At 44.5% G+C, this 23,700-nt stretch overlaps 1 protein-coding gene across 1 annotated transcript; it reads right to left on the minus strand.

Annotated features, from left to right (window-relative positions):
• Positions 1 to 342: 342 nt before the first annotated feature.
• IRF2 (interferon regulatory factor 2) lies at positions 343 to 23,481 on the minus strand (the record flags this gene model as incomplete). Its single annotated transcript, XM_081998765.1, has 8 exons — positions 343 to 654; positions 2,049 to 2,095; positions 7,058 to 7,222; positions 10,746 to 10,857; positions 15,044 to 15,090; positions 17,108 to 17,284; positions 17,898 to 17,997; positions 23,395 to 23,481. 8 exons carry the CDS (start codon positions 23,479 to 23,481, stop codon positions 343 to 345), a joined length of 1,047 nt encoding a protein of 348 aa, XP_081854891.1.
• Between the last annotated feature and the right edge of the window lie 219 nt (positions 23,482 to 23,700).

Raw genomic sequence — 23,700 nt, forward strand, 5'->3', positions numbered from 1 at the left:
AGTTCCATCACAGCCTTGACAGCAAGAAGCGCAGCAGCACCACTTCCCTTGTGGTTGGTTGGTCCTCTTATGAAACACTGGAACCTGCGAGTGGGCCAAAGTTCTTGGGTTGTTTTCCTATGTAGCAACCTTGGAAATCCTCCTGGGTTCAGGTGTACATACTGACAGCTGGAGTCCTGAGTTAAAAACACTCCGGCACTGGAGTCGGACACAGCAATGTTTTATATTGCCAAGGCTTCACCTTAGATTTGTCTCATGTGCGTCAAGGGATGAACCTCTCCTACAGAAACGTAAAATACAAAACCAAACAAAACAAAGCTATAAAAACACACCATCAAAGGCTTAGCAGCTCTTGACTCTTGACTGAGTGATGTCTGACGTCTTCTTGATGACGCTGGCCCGTGTCTCGCGGTCTGGCCGGCTGCTGCTCGTGGAGGCTGTGGACACTACTTGTGGCAGAGGGATGTCTGGGAAAGGGGGCCAGGAGCTGTTGTAAGGCAGTGGGCAACTTTCTTCTTTGATGGTGACTTGGAGGTCAGGCTTATTGGCTACAAAAGTTGCCATGCTGGGAAGCATATGAGAAGTGTTCCTCATTCCCAGATTGCTGAGATACTGTTTGCCTTCAATGTTTTTCTTCTGCCAATGAAGTCGTCCCTAAAAAAGAAGGAAAGACTGTATGAGTGAATGCAACTTTGGAAAGTGCTCCGAGTAACAAGATGAAGGCAGAAAAATCCACAAATTGCACAGGAGTTACTCTGTCTCTAAAAGCCTGAGCCTCTAGCTGCTGGCTTTGAATGTCTTTACTCTCAGCCACTTCTCCCTTTCTGAAGTCATGTGTCTAATCCATGGTGGTTCTCCAGCACTCAAGAGGCTCTGCCCACTCTTCTGATGGAAAATAAAGGCCTTATTCCCAGTATGCTGGAGCCAAAAATGGGCAGAAAGGAACAAATACTTAGAGCTTCAAATAGAAGTGTCTCCTCCATTACCATCGTCCTCCTACACAAAGGCAGGCACAGAGACCCAACACATCTCAAACAGCACCCCCAAACTGTCAACACAGGAGAGGGTGCCAGGAAAACCACTGTCACTTGATGGTGTGTCCCCCATCACAGCGAGGAGGTTCGCCAAGGAAAGATGACCATCCAGTCCTTTCCCCATCACTCATGCTGCAATGGCGTGTTCTGTCAAAGGAGATTTGGGGAGTCGTTATTGGCAGTCTACATAGGGGCTCCACCCTAACCACGGCATGAGAGACTAAGTCAAGAGGGTTAGTCATGCCGTTATACAGCTGAACAACCTGCAGTTCTCCAAGAAGAAGGATTCAGACGGCTTTCTGGGGGACACAGCAGGAGAGAGATTTGCAAGAAGCCGCCTGCAAAAATGCAGTTGGAGCACAGGGCATCTAAGTGCCCTCAGTGAGCTTCCCCTGGCCTCATGGCGATCAGTAGGTCTGGTCACTTCATGGCAGCCCCAAAAGAAAAGACAAGTGCTGGTTTTGCATAGGCGCAGCTCAGGAAATGTTCATGGAGTGGGTATTTTCTCCACGGATTCCATTCACCCAGCAATACCCAACTGACCGCTCGGGAAAGCTTTTTGCTTCACATACCTCAAACGTTCAAGCTGCATTTCTATCATACATGTAAGCTTTTCCTCCAATTGTGTGAGTTCAGGTGCCATTTAAGGAAAACAAAGCGAGCATGCTTTCAACAAAGATAAAATACTGCCTACCCAGAAATGTCAATGCATCATTTTAACAAAATAGCTGGCACTGTTGATGGCTCTCCAGAACATCTTATTGTGCAATTTAATCTCACTGTAGTTTGGACAGATGAGGAGGGAAGAACTTGTAGAGATATCCATTCTGCCAGACAATCACCCAAATGTCTGTCTCCCTTGAACCTTCCTGGTTTATTTTTCTCCCCCAGCTATTATTAAAATGAATACTCCACTGATAGAGAGAGTTGCAAATGGAGAAGGGGCAAGAATACCTCAGGACATTGTTCTTGAGGCCTTGTTCCAAAGTGCTAAAAATCCAGGAAAACACTTACCTCTGCATTTTCTTCATCGCTTGGAACGCTGTCAGTCGTTTCACTTTCTGTCAAACAAAACAGAAACAAAAATGAAACTCATGCTAATCTATCTACAGTAGCAAAATCCAGCTCAAGAGGCCTGATCTACTTCCAATAAGTGGAAGCAAACAAAAGTCAAGCCAAACAACCAGAAAACTACAGAGAAGCATGGACCCCCTGCCACAGCAATAGCAATCCAAGGGCTAGACAGCACAGCTGCATTGAACTGGGGTAAATTCACATGGTTATCACAGTTAACATGGCTATATCCTGGAAAAGACAGCAACAGAGAGGGAAGAAGTAGATTTGTGCTTTCTGAGCAGAGGGAAGAGCTTCCCACAAGCGGGGGATGCCCCTTCTCCCTCACCTTCTCTTGGCAGCTCCAAGCCTGGCAAAGCGCAAAGTTCTGTCCAAATCCTTATTTTTATCTCCCTGAAAACCAGCAACAACTCCACCCCAGAGGAGATTACTGTGTTTTTGTTTCATGAACTGTTATCTCAGCGGGCTGCCTCAAGGGCTTGTTGTCACTTCTGACGCTTTATTACTCTTGTTATACTCTGTTCTCGTTTCACTTTTGCCACCCGTGCCCACATTATTTCTCAACCCTTCACCCACCACTTGAACATGTAGAAATACTACTATCCCCAGTCCCATCACCCCCTCCCGCTGCACACGGCCTCCCTCACGCTCATCACTTCAACCAGCGCGCAAACACAGAGGTGCAGCTCCAGCAGGATGTCCGTCCTCTTGCAACTGCAACCCCCTCTTGCAGAAGAAACTGAAATCCAGGAATTTTGCTTATATTTTCAAGCAAGAGTGTTGGAATGCAGGTCTCCCAGCACCTGAAAGTCAGGCTTCTGGTCCATGGGCTGGTTGATAGTGCTGTGCTCAGATACATCCGAGATGGGGCACAAGCCCCTCTTTCAGGACTGGTCTGTGCCTTCCTGTTTCCTGGGCGGATAACACTAGGCATCCATCTGGCTACCAACAGGAAGAGGTCTTTCTCCAACCCCCCCACCAGGGCTGAGCAGGTAGGGCTCATGCACTCCCTGGGCCAATGGGAGCCCAGAAATGGCAAGGTTGAAGGAACAACGCGATGAATAACTGCAGCAGGCAAGGGAGCCCTCAAAGTCCCAGTTTCCACTCTCCGCTCTCTTACCCCTTTTAGCCCATGCAGACTGCTCTGCACGTCCCCTGCGCCCCTGTGACCATAAACCACAATCCTGCCTTCCCAGAGAGCAACCTCGTGCTCTGCACTGGACATAACACGAGTGCTAAGGCTGCATGGACCGTGCCTCACCCCAGTGCACCCAAAGTCCTTCTGAAGCAAGGAAGCGGGCAGCTACTCCAGACGACTACTTCCAAAGCCAGCACCTCCCCTACTCCAGAGTCTCCGCGGCAGCTTGCAGTAAGCAGAGGAGCAGTACGAAAGGTTAAATCTTACTGCAAAGCCCTGTGAAATTAACACTCTGCAGGGCTTCTCATTCACTGGCCCAGGTAAAGAGAGATGTGCCAACGTGATTAAGCTGGCTAATTAAGCCATACTGCAGAGAGGAGAGGCAGAAATTAATCCGTGCAAAGGAGAAATGGCCCTGGAGATAGAATCAATAGGAGGAATCCACACAGAGACAAGAAACAGGTATTCCTTGACATGAAGAAACATGTGGCAACAAAAAAAGAGTGATGCAGCTGAAAAGGAATCCATCCTTGGTGTTTATACATAACAAAATGCTGAGCAAGAGATAGCACTATAGTTAGCAAAGCCAGGGAAGCTAGCCGCTCGGGCATGGAAAGTTAGAGAGGTTATTTCAATCCAGAGGTTATTTGAATCGGTGTCAAACACAAGAGGAGGTTGACAACAGCCTCAGTACTAAAAAAAGTGAATTTCATAGACGTCAGTGGAAATATGAGAAAACTCACAAAGGCCACTCATATCATTTGCCTGAGTAACCTCAGAAAGGAACTAGAGGTGTTTTTGAAATAAAACAGATTTATGCAGGACAGCTGATACCTCAGGCTACTTTGTTGTTGTTTCAGAAGAGCTAAACTAACTGTTCCTGCACAGCTGTTATGTTATACTCTTTCCTGCCATTCAGCGGTAGCACCTGACAGAGCAGGCAGCTCTACCCAGCACACCCATGAGCACTGGGCCTGGGCTCCCATGGTTCTGCTGTACACGTTTGTGTGGAGCAAGACAAAGCCAGAAATAGTCACAGGACTGTCCTCCAAGTTTCAGGGTTCTAACAAACCACAGACCCATGTCCTCACTCCTGCCTCAAGGGCAAATGCATACTTTAAAAAAACAGAGGTTCATACAACAATTAGGGCTGAAAGGGACCTCAGGAGGTCTATAGCCCAACCTCTTGCTCAAGGCAGGGCCAGTTACAGGACTGGATCAGGTTGCTTGGGGCCTTATCCAAGTCAGGTCTTGAAAACCTCCCAGGACAGAGGCAGCAAAACTTTTCTGGGCATCCTGCTCCACTGTCTGACTGTCCTTGTGGTGAGAAAGGTGACATTTTTTCTTATATCCAGCTGCACCAAGATCTCGTTTCAATTTATGCCTGCTGTTTCTCATCCTCCCACCACACACTGCTGTGAAAAAGCCTGGCCTTCTCAGTAACATCCCTGCAGGTAGGGGCAGGCTGCTACGAGGTCCCCAAAACCATCTCTTCTCCAGGCTGAACAAGCCCCAGTCCCTCAGGATCTCCTCACAGTGACTGCTCCAGCCCTTAACCATGCTAGTAGTAGCCCTTCCCTACACTTGCTCCTGTTTGTATCTTTCTGGGACTGGGGGTCTGAAGACTGGACCCAAGACTCCAGAAGTAGTGTAACTAGTGCTGAGTAGAGAGGAATAATCATTTCCCTAGATATACTCGCCACACTCCTGAAAGCTGGTGGCCAGGGTGCTCTGCTGTCTCACATTCAGCTCACTGACCACCCGCCTTTCTGCAGAGCTTCTCCCCATCCCATCAGCCCCAGCCTCTATTGCTGCAAAGGGCTCTTCCTTCCCAGCCACAGGACTTGGCACCTGCCCTTGCTGAATTTTGTAAGGTTTCTGCTGGCCCATTCCTGCATCTTTCCAGGTCTCTCTGGATGGTGGCCCTGCCCTCAAGCATATCAACTGGTGTCCCCTATCTGGCGTCACCTGTAAACTTTGCAAGTGTGTATTCCAAAACCTCTTCTGCTCATTGATACATTAAATAGGACTTGTCCCAGGACAGACCCTTGCAGTACTGCACTTCTTACTGGCCTCTAGCTAGAGTAACCAGGATCATCAAAAGCTGCCTTGAGATGCATTCAAAAGCATGTCAGTGGCATGAAATCACCTCTGTGTTATCTTAGTTATAGGCTAGCAGGTCCTGGTGTAAGTTAGGACAGCTGAAGGCTACCAGGATACTAAGACAACGTAAGGGGACAGCAGAAGTACTTCACTCATGCCTCATTTTCCTTATGCAGGCTTGTTGCATTGACTTTAGGGGAGGTAGCTCATGACTTGCTCATGTCAGGGTGGTTCTCCAGTCACCAGACCTATCTCTATCATCCCGGCCCAAGCAACCACCATGACATCCAGACCAAGACAGTGATTTCGTTTGCGTTCCAAGAGCTTAGATCCTGTAGCTGAAGTTAAAAGAAAGCATTTTCTTCTTGTTATGTTCACATAGATAGGAAAAGTTTTGCAAGAAGCATATGGAAAGAGGACAAATGTTTCAAAGGCCCCATCTCCCAGCTGCTAATAAGTTGAAGCACCCTCATCCCCTCTGCCTTATGGTTTGCAAAGCCCTTCCAGATGCTTTGGCCATTACAGACTAAACACATTGGGAAGCACAATCATTTATCAACACATGTAAGACTAACGTTGGAGGCTATTCAAAAGAACATCATACTATTCACTCGGACCCAAAGACAAAAATTACTAAATACACATTTTATAAAAATGTGTGAAGTAATTTCAGCCTAGTAAGTCAAAGGCAAAACCATGTGTAAAATGATAAATTGCATGGGGAACAATTAATACTTAAGTTTGCCTAAAAAGATGACATTTGTTTCTATCCAATCTCCTGAGGCTTGCAAGTTAGCAACACATCACAACAGGAAGGTCAGGTTGGATCTGAAACTTCTACTTTCAAATGTAGCTTTGCCTTGCTTTCTATGGAAGTAAGGTTTATATGATTGCAGGGAATCTATGTAGTGTGCCCACGTGTGCATTTGCGTCTGTTCTCCCCCAGCAACCTCTGAACACACTGTCAGACTTGGATAAGGGATAAATGAGTGCCAAAGACTCCTGACTTCCTACCAGTTTTATGAAAATAAGGGGCCAGACAAAAAAGAGAAACCATTAGCACCCTGACTCAGGGAGAAGCTTGTTATCTCACCCCTTTTTAGGTATCGGAGCATCCAGATGGGAGGCAGACGTTGGAAGCCAGCCATCCAGCGCAATGCTGCTTGCAGGGCCACTTGTTATCAGTCGCTACATGGCTGTTCTGGTCTGCAGGCTATTTGTAACAAGACAGATCCACTCCCCCAGGGCCCTCAGCTCTATGTTTGCATTACACACCATCAGCGCAGCCCTCAGCACTTTGTGCCCACTGTGCTAAGCATGGAGGAAAGATACAGCAGAGAAGACCTTTAATCTTTAGTAAGTCAGGGGGCAAGGGAAACACGCTATATTTGCACCACGTCATATCTACCACTGAAAATTCCCCTCTAATAAAAGAAGATAAGACCTTTCTGCATTACATCTAAAAAGGTTCTTTTTCCATTAGTCACAGGCTAAAATCTGCAGCTCACATTTCTGATCTCAGATCTCCTGAGTTGTTTCCCAAGGTGAAATGAGTAGAGGACTGTAAGTTTTTGAGTTTCATTAAAAATGCAGAAGGCAGCCAAACAGGCATTTCTGGATCTTTGCCAGCTACCCTGGAAGAGCCCACTTTCCGCCAGTGTCTTCCAAACATTTCCAAAGAAAGAGTGTAAAATGCCAGGATGCTTACCTGCATAGGATGAGACAGGGGAGATCTGTAGGGGGTACAGCTGGCTCATGCTGAGGGGCTGTTCGTCGCTTTCTGTTGTCACCTCTACTACCTGGCAAACATCAGGAGGGTTGGCAACTATCACCTGCTCCTCGCTGCTGCCATCAAGGTGAGGCTGTCCTACAACTTGGGGTTACAAATAAAAAACTGGTTACTCATAACACCTCCTTGGAGCCTGCTTGGTTTTGAATGAATCTTCAATACCATCTCAGCATTTTCTTCCATGCCCACCACCTGCTTTCAGTGGGACTTCTAAAGGAAACCTGTGTGATTTATTTAATTTCCACCACCTTTTTTCCCCACTTGCGAAGACTGAAAACGCCTAATTCTCCCCTGGCTCGCACACATAACATCCTTGAACCCTCCTTGACATACCAGCTGTCCAGAGCCTTTCCCAGGGAAGACCACAGCCACACTCCTCCTCCACCCAGAAACACAGTCCCACCAGGACATCCAGACCACAGCGATCTCTCCTAAGCTGGGAAAGCATCCTCACCCTGCAAGCTGCCAACATCCCATGGCTTCCAGATGCTCTCATGTAAATTACGCACCAGAAGACCAGAACTGGCATGCAAAAAACTGCCCACATGATCATGTAAAACATGGTAGAACTCCGATTTATACATGGCATGAATCTGTGGAAAATTTCTCCTCCAATTAGATGCTTTATTCTCACTGATCCTTGCAATGCCAATGATGGTATGTAGAAAAGCACAGGTGTACCTGTAGTCTGTAATCCCCAGGGTCTGTGACTGAAAGCTACGGTCTGGTTAGTTATTAACAGAGGGTTTTCCTATTCCCCCCCCAGGCAGTTGATATTTAATACCAAAGGAAAATTATTTATTTCTACAAAGTGAAGGCACACAGATGTTTTGCAAGTGTCCTGAAATGCTTTGCAGACATTAACTGTGCTACACAACACCCTTTTGAAACAGGGGAATAAACTGAGGTACCAAGATGTTACCGAGCAAAGCAAAACTACAGTGAAAGCCAGAATCTCACTTCTGTGGAGATGCTTGAGACAATTCCCTCTGTCCTGTACAACTGCCCCATCGATCCCAGCAGTATGAACATGTGACAACTGCATTAATCCAGCACAGAGCTGAAAGCCACTAGCTAGATTTGAAGAGCACACGGAGATGGAGCTGTGTCAGAGGATGATCTGAATCCACAGCTGTCCAAGAGAAAGGGATAGGACTATAGAAGTTCTTTCACTGGAACATAAAGCTTCAAAAGGAACAACCTTTATACAGAAAAATTCTGTACAAAGATGGTGGTGTGTTGTTAGAAATTCAGACAGTACAATTTTTTCTAGACCCGTGATGGCAAAAAAATGTAGGCAATGAAACCTAGTCAATCTTGAGACTCTTCTGTGAAGTGACCTAAGTACTCTAATTATTAATTTTTAAAAAGGCAAAAGATAGCATCTATTCCTGGATGAACCAAGATAAACATACATGAATGCACATGTGTATACACACAATCCATTCCTGCCTTCTGTCTTTAGACAAAACTAGAACAAGACTTTCTGAAAAAGAAAAGTGACATGTTTTTCTCCCAGAGAAATGCTGCTATCATTTTGCTTTGTGAAGTGCCAGGCAACCACTGGAAAGTCTTGCAAAGCGGGATGTGTATTTTATGAGACAATTCTAGAATAAAGAAAATTACATAAATACTGGATAGTGGTTTTCTTAGAAGCTGAATCACTACAGTTACTACAATTTTGTTCCAGATATTTCCTTCCCACTGTATTTCCACCTTTCCTGCTTCTGAAACAACCTGCTTTTTATTGAGTGGGGTGTGGGGGGCAAGAGCACACACACACAGAGTTAATTTTTATCTGGGAGAAACCAATATTGTGCAACCCCATCAGGGTATGAGCAGGCCATCTGTACTGTTTTATCTTTCTCCTCAGTACCTGATGAATTCTAACCCACCCTGGGAGATAACCTGCACAGCAAAGTTACTACTCACTTGGGCAATATGCCATCACTTTCCCATGAACTGCACGTGTGTCAGAAACACTACAGGTGCTGTGTGACTTTCCTCCCCTACAGCTGACTTCCCTCTTTTCTACAGAACAGCTCTATTTTACCCTTTCCCCCCTGTTTACATTAAAATCCTGCTTGCAGTCCTAAATAAGGACTTCTCTTTCCAGTCTGGATAAGCAGCACACTTCACATTTTTAAACAACACTGGACAACAGTTACCCACCCGAGCCTTGCTGTCCTACCCCTGAAAATGGATTCTGTTGAGTCCAGAGAAAAATGAAAGCCCTTAAGGTGCAAATTCAGTTCTGTTCCTCTGAACCTCTTGCTTCGTTTCTACAACAGACCTTTGACCATTCTTAGATATTGATGTTGCCACTATGGGTCCTGTCCTGTAAATTACTGAGAACTTCTAATGTGCACCATGCATTCATCTCAGCATAAAATCAAACTGGAGTTCAGAATACACTGTACTGTAGAAAACTGAGATGTTTTGCAGCAAAATGACTCTCTCTGACGTTAGTGGATTTTGGGGAACAACAGGTATGTTCCAAAGGCTGCTGTTAATGGATCTTTGTTTTACTTTAAGACTGTAAAATAAAGCAAAAGTGTATGAAGTTCCCCCCTGGGACTGCATATTGGCCTTGGCGTGTTTCAGATTTGTTTATGAGTCAGTCATTAAATGGGAAGCACTAACAGCACTACAGTGCTATTTCTTCACGTTACAAAACCCTCTGCAGGAGCAACAATCATGTCCTAATGCTCTTACAAAGCAACAGCTGATTAAATGAACTGCTATAAAGAGAGGAAAACTATTCACAAATTCCTCAGCCACAGAAGTACTTGAGGCGAATGACTATGCAAAGCCCTGCGATCTAAGACATGGGCATCAAAAATAGTCCCTGCACATAATTTCTGCCATCTCTCCAAACAGAAGACTAACACATTTTTCAAATACTTTCCTGACATATATAAAAGTGGCATTCTAGAGAAAATTGTATATGGGTCACATTTCCAGGAGCCCTAGCTGCAGTGACAACCTCAGCCAAAAAAATCTGTCAAAAACGAGACTAATTATTCTACTGAGAACCAATTATTCACATGCTGAGATGACAGCTAATTCCTAATGTACCAGTTTCTAAATGCAGTCTTCGCTGATCCTTGTTGTTAGCTCAATTATGTTAAGAACTCTGTAACTGAGGTGCCGTAAAAAGAACCAAGTTCCTCCATTTCGTCTGCAGGTTTAAACTCCCAAATAAAACGGTACGCTATACAAACCTCTGCTTTGAGCAATGGGAAACATCCATCCAACTGCAGTTTAATTCCCATGTGACACTGGTTACGGTCTCCTCATAGCTGAGGACTACCCTGTGGAGTAAGCTGATGCCAGGAAAAGCCACCTGAGCATGTCTGCAAGTGGTTTGCTCTCAGGGGAACTACTACGCTGCTCAGTGCTCCTCACTGTCTCTGCCAGGTGGTGGGGCTGACCTACAACTAGGACCTCGTGTGGCTTGGGCTAGTGAAAAATGTGTTGACCCGACTGCAACCGCGGTGTTGTCCAAACTGCAAAATGCTGATGGAAAGCTGAGTTTGGCAGAGTCAAAGGAGTTCCTGAAGTCACCTGTATGCTTAGCATATAATAAAAGCATAGGAGTACTTACCTACAAAGTTCACTGTACTGTCAACTTCATTTTTTATACTGGAGGACAGGAAATAGTCAGAAGTGACATCATTTAGCCCATTAATCCCAAAAGATGATTCAACTGGCTCTTGCTAGAATGAAAACAGTACAGTTGGGTCAGGTTTGATTTATTTTAGGAGCCTGGACTCTGTTCATCTTTTTGTTCTGAGATGGCAATAACTCATATCGCTTCTGCCTGCCATATACCCCCTGCTCTCTGCTAGACACAGTCTTAGAACGAGTATTTCAGTTCTTTGAGAAGAAGCCAAAGTCTACTCCATTTCCAAATCTTCTGCTTTAAAACTAAAGCTATTATTAAGTTTCAGATTTAGAGTGAGCTTTCAGAGAGCAAGAAATTAGTGTGTTATTTACTACAAAAGATTAGCATTTGGAACAAACAAGAAAGAAACATTTCTTTAAAATGTTACTCCATTTAATATTCATCCTCATGTCCTTCCAAACATGCTGTATCTCTCAGCACCTTAGCTTCTGTACAGCAATTACTAAATTCTAGCCTTAATTTTTCTCTGCAGCAAGCCTGAAAGCAAACCAAAGTGTTTAGACTAAATACAGCCTTTTAGATCACATCATAAACATTACCACAGGGCAACAGCGTTGGGAAAACACCACCTGTTCTACATACACTGAGCTTTCCACAAGATGCATCTCTGTAGGTCTGGTACACTTGAGTGGGAAATCTAAAAAACTCCCTTCAGAACAGACACCAAAAAGTTTAATTCCATAAACTCATGATAAAGCTATAAACACGTTTAAAAGGATTCTCTACAGGTCCAACCTCCTCCCTGGTATTGGCTCCCTTAGGGGGTTATTGGTTAAAGTCTAAAGGCTTCTGTTCTTACTCAGGGCTGGCACTGGAGTCCTGCAAGGGAAGTTATGCCTCACTGCTGACCCAGAGACACCCGCAGAGAGCTGCAGAGCTGCCAGCTGCATATGACGCCATGCCATGCCCATTTTCACCGCTCTGAAGCATTTCAGCGAGGGCATGGTAAAGGTGAACCTCAAGACTTGTGGTGCCAGCCCTTTCACAGTGCTAACCATGCAAAAAACTGGGGACAGTGTAACAGGTCTTTCCTGGATGCCACATGCTGTGATTGTGATCCATTCAAAAAGAGCTGGCACTTCAACTCAAGTCTGCATCTTCCCAACCATTAAGCAAGGCAAACACAAACCCTGTCCCATGGCCCCTCTGCACATCAGAAGAGTGCAAAGTTAGTGCTAATGGCAACTAGGTCTTTGATGAGCTGCATCGGTTGTGTCGACCCGCAGGTCAAAGAATTGGAGAGCCGGAAAAGATAAAATTAGCTGCTATGGACCCACCAAGAATCACTGCCCGCAGAGACAGGTTAGGGCTGCACACTGAAGCCTCTGGTATTGTGCAACGTGCCAGCAAACACAGCAGCCCCCACGGGAACATTGCACACGCAGGACCTTGCTCAGCTTTACTGAGGCTTGGTTACAGGGACGTTTACTTAATAGCACCTTTCCAGCTGCAGAAAAAAATACACAGCCTGGAACTCAGGTGATGGTGCCAGATCGATGATGGGACTTGAGCATTGGCACAGTTGGTGTTACATCACCTAAATTTTCAGTAATCAGATGCCTGCTGGAAGCCTAAGCTAAATGCACGGGGAAAGGTGTCACATTTTAAAAAATGTCTCAACGGGGAGTTGCATGCATAGTCAAAAGGATACATCTAGTACAAGGTAGAAATTAAGCCTCAGGCAGGCAGTTCAGCCCTTAATTTTGTTTCAAAGGAAAGAGTCTATTTTTATCTAGGCTACTCAGACACTTATGCCCTCCTCCTATTGCCGAGAATTCAAGTTTTAATGGAAAGACCCCATGTGCCCCAAAGCCCAGTGGTCAGAGATCTACTCGTGACATGGGAGACCTGCTCGCAGCCCCCTGCCGCAGCCTAACGCGGAGCAGGGATTTGGTAAAGCCCAGGTCTCTCACACCCATGGGGACAGGCAGGAAGTGCCCTGAGCACCCCGGTCAAGCTCAGCAAGGCCCAGCAGGGCTCTTCACCCCCACCAGCGCTTGCTGTGGGAGCCCACAGGGTCTGGCAGTGGCAACAGGGCGGAGCTCAATGAGAGACTCTTGCTACGCTGAAGTCCCTTCGCAGGTCTGCACTCGGATCCTCAGCTTCGCCCTCTCTGGTATTACACCATTGCAGTTATCAGGCAGACCATGGAACAGCCTCCCACTCACCTCCACTTAAAGAGAGGTTTTCAGGGTAACTGCAAGGCGTTCAGTGCAAAACACGCAACTTGGATCTCAGGAATTCACATCACTGAGCCAAGCAATTACAAGCAGCTTTCAATGCTCAGAAACGTTCATTTGCATTAATTCATCCACCACCCTTCTCTGCTATTATAGCCTTCAACATTCAATAGTCAGTCTAACAGTAGCACATCTATTTTAAAATCCAGGCATATCTGGAGGCCAGCTTGTATAAACATTTGTCAGAATAAGAGGGAATAGCCAGGAGTGAGGTGGGTGTTGGTCTCTTCTCCCAAGTAACTAGCATAGGACAAGAGGAAATGGCCTCAAGTTGCGCCCAGGGAGGTTTAGACTGGGTATTAGGAACAATTTCTTTACGGAGAGAGTGGCCAAGCATTGGAACAGGCTGCCCAGGGAGGTGGTGGAGTCACCATCACTGGAGGTGTTAAAAAAACGTGTACATGTGCCACTTTGGGATGTGGTTTAGTGGGCATGGTGGTGTTGGGTTGACAGTTGGACTTGATAACCTTAGATGTCCTTTCCAACCTTAATAATTCTATGATTCTGTAAGAGCTAAGTGGCCATACCACAGTTGGTGGCTGGTGAGCAGCATGCTTACTAGGTATCGCTGGGAGATGTACGTGCTGGAGGCACAGCCAGCTCAGCTCAATGCTCCTGCGTTGCCTGGACTGTGCTTCTGTGCAGCTCAGGGCAAGTGAGCTGCAGGAAAGCGCTCCCAAAAGCTGTGAGCATCGCTCCATTGGCACCTACTCCCAGGCCTAACACCACATGTACTAATCTCACAGGCATCACCGGGACTCCCTCAGCAACGACTATCGGTGAGATTAATCTTAATGGAGAGGACGAGGTTGTTCAAGCACCTCTACAGCTTTTCAGGCATTTAACATTTTGACTAAAAGAAAGATTATGAAGGAGGGGAACAGCAAAGTGCTGCTGCCAGCTTTGGCAGGCATCACACACTGCTCTGCTCTGACTACTGGCTTCCTCTGAACGCAGGCTACCATCAGAGTCACGCTGTAACAGGCACAGGTGGGTTGTGTGATTCAGACAGGGTGGTTTGTCCTTTAAGACAATTTAAAAATCACAGTATTCTGACAGGTAACTCCACAAGACACAACCGCCACGATAGTGTCTGCCTTCCAAACCCTATTTCAGTGGAGGAGTTTTCCCAGGACTCTGGGTTCACCTGGCCCAGAGCATCTCCTGGCCAGCGGGTGCAGGACCTGTGCCCAGGTGTGGGTGGTACAGCCTTTCACAAGCGAGCTGCAGGGGACCCAGCTGCCCTTCTGCTGCAGACACGGCTGCTACATGCAACCCAGGAACACCAACTTTACTGAAGGCTGAAAGTCTGAAACGTTTGCAGTTTGCTTTTTGAAAAAATAAAAGGTAAACCAAATCCTGCCAGTGTGTAATACTGACCACCTCATAGCAGTGCTCGGCAGAAGTGTGAAAGCTGGGAAACACCATGCTTTGTAGGGAAAGCTAACGTCAGTCTGGGTCCGTGCTCTGAACAACCACAAATCTCGGGCAGTGAATGAGGAGCTTTACAACGGAGGTCTTCTAACTGACAGAACATGAGCAGAAGGTGCAGCTCTGACAGAACTTCTCCCCCTCGCCTAAACGAAAATGAATTTCCAATGCCTTACGCACAGAAATTAATTGCTCTAAAAGGTAGCTCTATTGTTCAGAAGCATTCCTTCCGTAATTACTCTATCTGTACTTACACAGACAAACAAATGGCAAATGTATTGCCAAGGCTGCCAGTTTTCCAACCTCCAGGCATTGTAACACAAGGGCTGTGTCAACTGATGACGTCCGTCATGGCTCTAACAGCCTTCACGTTTTTAAAAAAAAAAACCAACAACATCCCATGCCCATGTAACTGTAGCTATTTAACCAAACCACAAGCGTGAGAGATTTGCAAATATCCACCACAATATACTATTGGGGCTATTAAAAAAATTTGCAACTGATGGTTTTCACAAGCTCTTGCACTACTAAACATCCACTTCTTACCTTAATTTGTTTGAATTTGTCATCCTTCTCGGACTTTGTTTTTTTTCCTGCAACAACAGAAGGAAGATTTCTTAAAGTCCTGTATGCCATGAGTTAGCCTTCATACTTTCTATATTCACCAACACATAGTCCCAAAACATGCCTCAAAATGGCAGCACCTCCTAGGAAAGGGAGAACACATTTTACTTAACTTTAAACCCCCCCCTTAAGGCCTGGGCAGTCAAAAATTCACCTTGAACACTCTGGTTTTGTGTTTTGTTTTTAAAGGGCTACAAAAAAGAACCATGATGGGACTGAGGAAAGCAACTGCAGTCAAAAAATCAAGGTGAAAAATATGGAAGGGTAACAAACTAATCACCAAGGCCTGTTAAGAAAAGAAGGAAAGGGGAGAAAAATACTCTTAAAGGGGGAAAAAAAAAATCTAAATATATGTCTCATCACATTTGTGACCCTCTCACTGTAGCTATAGGAAAAGGGAGATCGTTGATTTAACATGAAGAGAAATCGCAATAAACTTCAACAAATATTTTTGCAAATAATTGCAACCTGAGGGGGGGAAATATGTATTATAATTCGTGCAAAAGTGGTTTATGCAATCATGCTGGACTTTTGAATCTAGAAAACCACACAGCATATGACACTCACAAAATGTCGTGTGCCTCGGCAGACCCCAGCGTTGCTGCCCCTGCTCTGACCTGATGAGACCCTGATGTGGAAACTCAAACCTGCTGGTGAAAGCTCAGCTCTACCCCACTGTTTGCACAGACGTGTCCCAGAAATTTCTCCCATCTCTCCTACAAGATAGCACTGAGAATTAGCAATGTTTGCAGCCAAATTCTTTTGCTCTCACTCACACATAAATTTAGCCATGTGCCATGTAGAAAGGGCATGTGAGAATATATACATGGCCCAAAATATGTCAGAGTTTTATAGTAACTGGACTTGCTGCAGAATCGTCTCCTGCTACAGCCCCCATCTCCAGAATCTCAGCTTTCATGATGTTCTTACAGCTATAAGAGAAATCTACCACAATGGGACAGGTTATAGTTCAGGGAAATATGCCTGAACATACAAAATACATCATCGACAAGAGACTGGAAAGAGTTTCAAAGCAAATGTTCTACCTTCTGCAGATTGATTTCCCTTTCAGAGTGTGATTCCGTCTCAAAAAAACCAGAGTTCATCACTTCCAATCACACCGACCTTAAACTGAAGATGTGCCTTTTATTTCTCAGTTTAAGAAAACAGCCACAGTTGAACTGAATGGGATTTGCGGAACACCATGCGTTTGATTTGCAGGTTATCTTTTCTTCCAAAAATCCTAGACACCAGAGGATACCAGAGGACTAAAGAAGCCACCGTTCTACTCCACAAACCAGTAACAAAGACATAAAGAAACCAATGTTTCTACTCCTTAAGAAACGAAATACTCATGAGATTGACCTGGTGGTTAGGTCCTCTGCTGGCAGGTGGGAGACCTAATCCCTAAATCTGGAGATTCAAACATAGTTTCCCACTTCACCATTATCATGCTGTGGGGGCTGTTTTTTCGTGGCCTGGTGTAGCTATGTAACTAACAATGGGGTTTCATGGTTTAATGTGCTGAGCAGAGAGCATACTGCTCCTACTCAGCTCAATCAAGCGCCAGTTTATTTCTACCCTTGCTTGAAAAAAGATAAGAAAATGTCTGCCACCGTATTCTGAATGAGCCGAACCGAGTTAAATGCACTGATCTCTAATATCCCCCTAATCATCCTCCTTGACTGAAGGAGACCTGGGACTAGCATCTGAACACTGAACAGTCTATCGGCTTTAACAGAACTAACACAATTTACACACATGACCAGCTTGGGGGTATCATATCATGTTGGTTCTCTCTCCAAGCAGCTTGTTCTCTTAACTGAATGTAGCCCATTTTTCATACAGCTGTTCCTAAGTTCGGGGGGGGATCTGGATAAAAACATCCAGCTTCACAGCAGAAGTAGAACCGGCACATTTTGCAGGTCCCAAAATAGTAACAATGCCCCCAACACCATTTTCATGTTGACAAGCTCTCCCCTCTACCTTTTTTGGAAGGTCTTTCAGATAATGGCAGCATCCGGTACACCCTGAAGGCATTGTTTCCTTTCTTTATACTTTTGTCCTTCACTTCTTCTATGTCAGGCAGAGAGTTCATAGCACAACGGAAGTTTGCCTTCCATGTCTTTGGATCAGGTTTATCTACTCCTGACTGGTATTTTCCTAAGCAAGGAAAGAAAGTTAGGCACACACGATGTGCAATTGAAAACCTAGCGCACATTAGTAACAGCGTAGGTTAACTTCAAGGCATCAGCCTTCAGTTCCCATGACAAACATTCAAACAATAGCTGAGGTTGCAAGAGAGTGTTGTGATCTCATTCCCATGCACATTTCTAGAACACATGATGAACAGTTTCTGCGCAAGAAAGACCCAAGGCACTGCAGATCAGATGTGATTCCATAACAATGTGGAAAAGCTTGCACAGCACCTACCTTTATTATGTCTGGCTCAAATCCATAGAAAGGCATAAAAAGCCTAAGGGCCCAAGTCTACAAAGTGCTGAGTGTGCTCTACTCCCAAAAATTTTGAACCCAATCTTGTTAACGTTTAAATCAATTAAGTTTTACTGTGTTCCTCAATGCAAATGACCTATGGCACTTCAGTGAAGCTGGAGAGTATCGCGGGCTTTGAAAAAAGTACTTAGCCTCCCACAAATGTAGAAACTTAAAATTCACTCTCTGTGTTAGTAGAAGCAAAGTCAAGAAAGAAGGAAAACGTAACTTTAAAAGGGAAAACAATGTGACAATCTGTCCTGCAGAAAGAGAGTTCCAATACCTGTATGAATTGCCCAGTTTCTAAATAAGGGAGCATCTTTTTCAACATCCCACCCATGTCTTGCGGCATGCATCCAGGGAATCTGAAAAATCTTCTTCTCCTGGAAGGAAAAACAAACAGGAAATGCCAACACTGACTGACTTAAGGGATCTTCTGATGACTTTATGTCACTTATTTAAAAGCACAGTTCCAGCATCTGCAAGTGTTTTGCTTCCTTCTAACCCAGTGCCACTGCCACTGAACTCAATAGGAAAATATCCACTGGCGTCACCGAAAGCAGAATACAGCCTTAAGTATACGAACTACTCAGAAGACCCTTCACAGATGATGAGCCTGGCAACTTTCCAAGCTGACACATGGATAAAACACGCAGTGCTTCACATTTCTAAACATTCAAACGAAGGCTAGCATTGGCAGCATAGACACTTTTATGATTAGAAAAATTAGAGATGAAACTAAACAACCGTAGGAACAGAGCAAATTCAAGGGATTTAGAATTCAGATAGTAAAATAATAGCACGGTGAAAGAAAAGGATCTCTCAAATTTATACACCAAGCAAATGGACATATGAATATACCAACTGTAGACATCTCTCCAGTGGCGATAAAAACTACAAGACACCCATGTGAAAGCATGGCATTGAAGATAGTTGAATGTATTTTAGTTTAGAAACTTCAGGCCAAAGAGAACTACATTTAAAGTGATTCAAAGGAAGGTGTTTTTATTATTTTTTCTTTAACACACAACATGTAGTTAAACCAGGGCATGCCTTATGTGGTGGAAGTATCAACTAATTCCCAGAAGAATCAGAAAAACTCAGGGAAGATAGTACACTGGCAGCTATTAAAGATGATAGTCTTGGGATGCAGCTCCAGCTCTGGGAGCCCAATGGCTTTCAGAGCCTGGACAGCATGTTTCCCATAATCCTTCCACAAGCACTTAGCACACAGGATACTCGGCCAGACGGATGCTGGGTCAGATGTGCTTTTATGTCATACAACATGGGAACAAATTCCTATGTGCTGACCTACAGGGCTGCTTCAGAACTCTTCACGCTCATTTCTGCAAAGCCATACAAAAGGAGTTTGTTCCACAATACATGTTTTTTCTCCCCTGTTGGGGGGAATACATCTTATCTGGCCTCACATGCAGACATCTTGCGCTATAAACACTGCCACTACAGGTTTAGACCTACTTCTGAGTCTTTGAAGAGAAAAGCACTTCCCAGCAAAATGCACTCTCCTCTTGAGGTGGTCACCTAAGCTACGCCAGCTGCACCCCAAAAGAGCCTATTTCTCTCTGCTGACTACAAACAACTCTAGACAGGCAGTGCTCATTCAAAGGACTGCATTGTAGATGTCTGTGGTTGGGTGAGATGAATCCTTTGCCCTTTCCCCTTCCTCCAACAACCACTTTTCTTCCTTGTCTATCTGGTTAATATTCCACTAGTGTCAAGGTTAGGTTTATTTCCCTTCCTTTCCATGTGATCTTTGCCTTTTTGAGCCTGCATTTTGTACCATCCTTCAACTCTTGCCTTCAGTCCTTTCTCTCATTTACATTCCCTTGTTCAGAACTGCATTCTTCCCTTCTCGCTTGGCTTCATCTTTTCTTTAATTTGGTAAAAGCACAGATTTAACACGTTCCTCATTATCCTTCACACCCTCACACTCTCATTCTTCCTCTTGATCTATTCCCATCACTTCTCTCACATGCCTTTTGCCTCCTTATTCTTCCCCCTCTACATAGTTAAATCATCCTACAGAGATGCCCTCCTCTTTCCCCAAGTAGAATTGGTCTAAAGAAAGCTTCAATCCCACTATCCTGTGGTCCACAGCACTACTGTATTCGTCAGAGCTAGAATAAGCTTCCTTGCCTTTACTCTCCCATAGACTATAATGTGCATGGAAAAAAATTCATACTTCCATAGAAAACAATTTCTATCAACAAGAACTTTAAGAATTGACCAAATTAAAAAGTATTCTCATGGTTAGTGATGGGGAGAGGTCTGAACAATGCTACACAATGCTATGGAGGTTATACCATGGATTTCATACTCCGTATGATAATTCAAAATATTCTATAGGAACTAGCAGATTGAACAAGACTCCAGACATAGCATCCTGTCATCATGAACCGTAGTCACTGCTTCAAAGGAAGGTGCCAGGACACTCTCAACAGCAGTCTCAGTGTTGATTACAGTGCTTCTGTTTATTACAGAAAGTTCTTCCCAATCCCAGATGTCTCAAAGCACATGGACTTAGAGCAAATTATAATGTAAGTAACAAAATCACAGAATCCATGTGTATTGTAATTTTATAATACACATACAATTTTACATACCTATATAGAAACTACAGATTTTCTCATCAGCTATCAAATATATAATCTTCTCTGAAATCCCACAAGACTGCTGATTACAGCAACACCATGCGGTTGTGTGTTCCGCTCTAACTTAGCTAGATGCTTTCTATTTAAATACTAATTTTTTATTTCACACACTATCAAACATTTACCTATATCCTTCTCCAATTGATGCTTCCTAACAACAACCTTAATAGGAAAAGGCTCACTAGTGCTTTCTCTTAAGACTTGGAAAACCATGTGCTGCCTGGTAGAGCGCTCCATCACTGGACATTTGTGTAGGTGTCTTGTGTTTCTATTAAAAAATTAGCCCCACCTAACGTCAAAAGCACAACCCACGAAACTTTTGCAGCTTAACAGGGATTGCTACCTCACTCCAGTGGGGACATCAAAAGGGAAAAGGGGTCACATTCTTAGAAATAAGCAGGAAGAGGAAAATAGTATTCACTGCTTGCAACCCTAATGTTGCAAAATGCTCCAAGCAGGTGAATGAGCATGAGATCACATACCAGCTAGAAAGCCATAGGACAAATTTTAAACAACAGCATCCGTCTGGAGGGTAATACTCCAAGCATCCATCAAAGCAGCAGGTTGCCTCTCGACTCCTGTTACAGCTGCTCTGAATGTTTCCACTCTAATTTCCTTTTCCACATCCATGAGGGACACTGACTTCTCATTAGCCCCCTCCTCACACCACCTGAACTATGCAATTTCCTTCACACCTCCCAGTTTTGTCTCACTGGGAAGGTAAAGAAATTCCCCTCCTCCCTCATGCCATTCGGCAGGATTTTCACCAAGGGAGGTAGGTACACAGTATTTATTTTTTAAGCCCTATAGAGAGGGGTCTGTTATGGAGGGCAACACAAAGCAGGAGCTATAATGTGATCAACTGACAGTAGGGGAGGAATAAGGTAAGTCAGCTGTACCCGATCCATTTTTAACTGAGAGAGGTTTAATTCCTTTCTCAGTCTGGAAAAATTCCCCAAGAAGAGACAGCCAATGACCAGCCCAGAATGTTTCTTTAGTATTTAAATCTTGTTTCCTTAAAAGCTGTGCACACACACAAGTGCCATTCTCTTGCTAATCTGACCCACCTTCTTTTCTGTACTGTGAAATGTCCTTTGCCAAACTCCGAATAAAATATAGAAATCCTCAAATCCTACAGCCTCCAGAGTCGATTCTGTGGGTACAGAATGGGCTGTAATACACATGACACTGTATCATTGATTCCATGCATGGCTTTGTTTACGGTCAGGATTTACAGTAAAAATAGAAATATTTTTGGTTTAATGATTCATTGTTGGAATGAATGTTTAAACATTTTTAAACAGAAATGCTCAGAAGTGCAATTAGCTTGTTGAGCACAATAAAGGCAACCTAGAGTGATGCCAAATCAGAGGTGGGGAATCAGAGTTTAATAAACCTCAAGGCAGGCCACTTAGCCTGATATCCTCTTTCTGGTAGGAGCCAGGGCTTTGTTTTAGGAAAAAAGAATCCAACATTTCAAAATACTTTATTTGTGAGACAAGCCTTGGTCAATACAGAATATGCTAACTAAAGACCAAGTCTCCTACCGGCTCTTGCATGCAAACATTTTATGCCAGGAGCACAAGGCAAAAACCACTGTACCACCACCATCAGAGGGCTGCAGACATTAAACAACATGACATGCCTTGCAAACTGCTTTTATGGGCTGGTGGGCTGAACTTGGAAAATTGAAGCCCTTAGCACAGGGGCAGCATTTTCACACTGCAGAGCAGAGGAGGCAAATACATTCCTGGGGTGTATCGAAAAAGGTTACGTGAACATAACCTACAGATGACAACTTTGTATTTAAGAGTAATATGCTCAAATCTGAAATACTGTGCCCTACTAAGTGCAGAGAAATTATTTCAGGATTGGGCAGGAATGCCCAGCAAAGGATAGGAGGGATGGACTGTCAGCAGGAGAGACCTGACACCGAAACAGAGATACTCAAAGAGAAGAATCCAGAGGGACCTGAATGTGGGACTCAAATTACAAAGACAACAGTAAAAACTGGTCTCTTCCTCCTCTTCAGCTGTGACCCCATTATGCAAGAACAAGAACCTACTCAAATTCACAGGGCAGCTAACTAGGGAAAGGATAAAGCAATATTTATTTACCCAGCCACAGCATGTGAGACTCACTGATGCAGGAAGTTCCTGAGAAACAAAATTCATAGCTGAAATTTAAAGGGATCCTGGCATTTTTATAGTCATGAGGATTTGAAAGCTGAAACAGAAGAATGGTAATCTTAATTGCCATTCTTGAACTCTAAAAATGAACACCTGAGCACCACAACTACTACTATAGGGAGGATACCAGACTAACTGGGTTAGTGTCTTAACCAGAGAGGCAGGTCCTACATTTCTGCACACAATTTTCTGCATTTCCACCCATTTTGATAACAAAGTAGCCTCTGCAGCTAAAACTGCTTCAAGCTTTTCAGCGTGGTGAATTACTCTCCTGCACACCACAAAACACATGCAATTATTTCCAGGGTTTATTACTGTTCAAAGTCTCAAATACACTCCTTGGTTTTATTGAGCCAATTAAAAAAAATTCAAATTGGGCACTGACATTTTTGAGCCCATGTTGGGGCTCTCAAAGTGTCTACAGCTCTCAGTAAGAGCTCAAGACCAGGAATATTAGGTTTGGGTCTGGCAGGGGAAAAGTCACCCTGTTTTATCCCAGGTTGAGAAGTATCAGAAAAGTCACATAAGTCTGAAACAGGAGATTGTTGCTTCAACCGGAGTCTAACACAGAATATAGACTTCCACCTCAGGAGAGCATTTTGTTCACTTGGTGAGCCATCTGTTCCCAGCTTAAAAGAAAAACCTAGCAGAGTCTCCAGAATCATTCACTCCAGCAACAAAGAGTTGGAAAATGCTTTCAAAGGAGCCACAGATCCACCAGGCCATAGCAGGGTGCCTCAGATCTGGCAGGCGAGGCTGGAGGAACAGGTTCAGCAGGAAGCATTCAGCTTTGCCCTTCCTCCCCATGTCACCCCTTTGAAAACCAGGAATGAGCTGATTTACCTACCCAAAACTCAGGCACTGCTATGAAGTCCCTCTTCAGCACAAGTACACATGTGCATGCACGTAACCCCCTCACCTTATTTAGCCATTTCAGCCCCGGTATCGTGTTAGAGTTGATTTGCTCTTCCAGCCAGGGGCGCATCCGCATCCTTTCGACAGGCATTGTCACCCACCCAGGAAGGAGCTGCAGGGAACAAGGGACAAGGTTACTTCTTTTCCAGGCAGAACTCACAGGCAGCTCCCCCATCTCTGCACAATACAGACTTATCAAAGCTTTGCAGGCATCGAACAATTATAAATAATAGTGACTTTGGATCTGTGCAGGAGTCTCCACTAAGCGCAACTGAGATGATAAAGCCTTCTCCATGGCAGAAAACACTCT

This window comes from Phaethon aethereus (genome assembly GCF_964289735.1).
Source record: "Phaethon aethereus genome assembly, chromosome: 4".
Lineage (NCBI taxonomy): Eukaryota > Metazoa > Chordata > Aves > Phaethontiformes > Phaethontidae > Phaethon > Phaethon aethereus.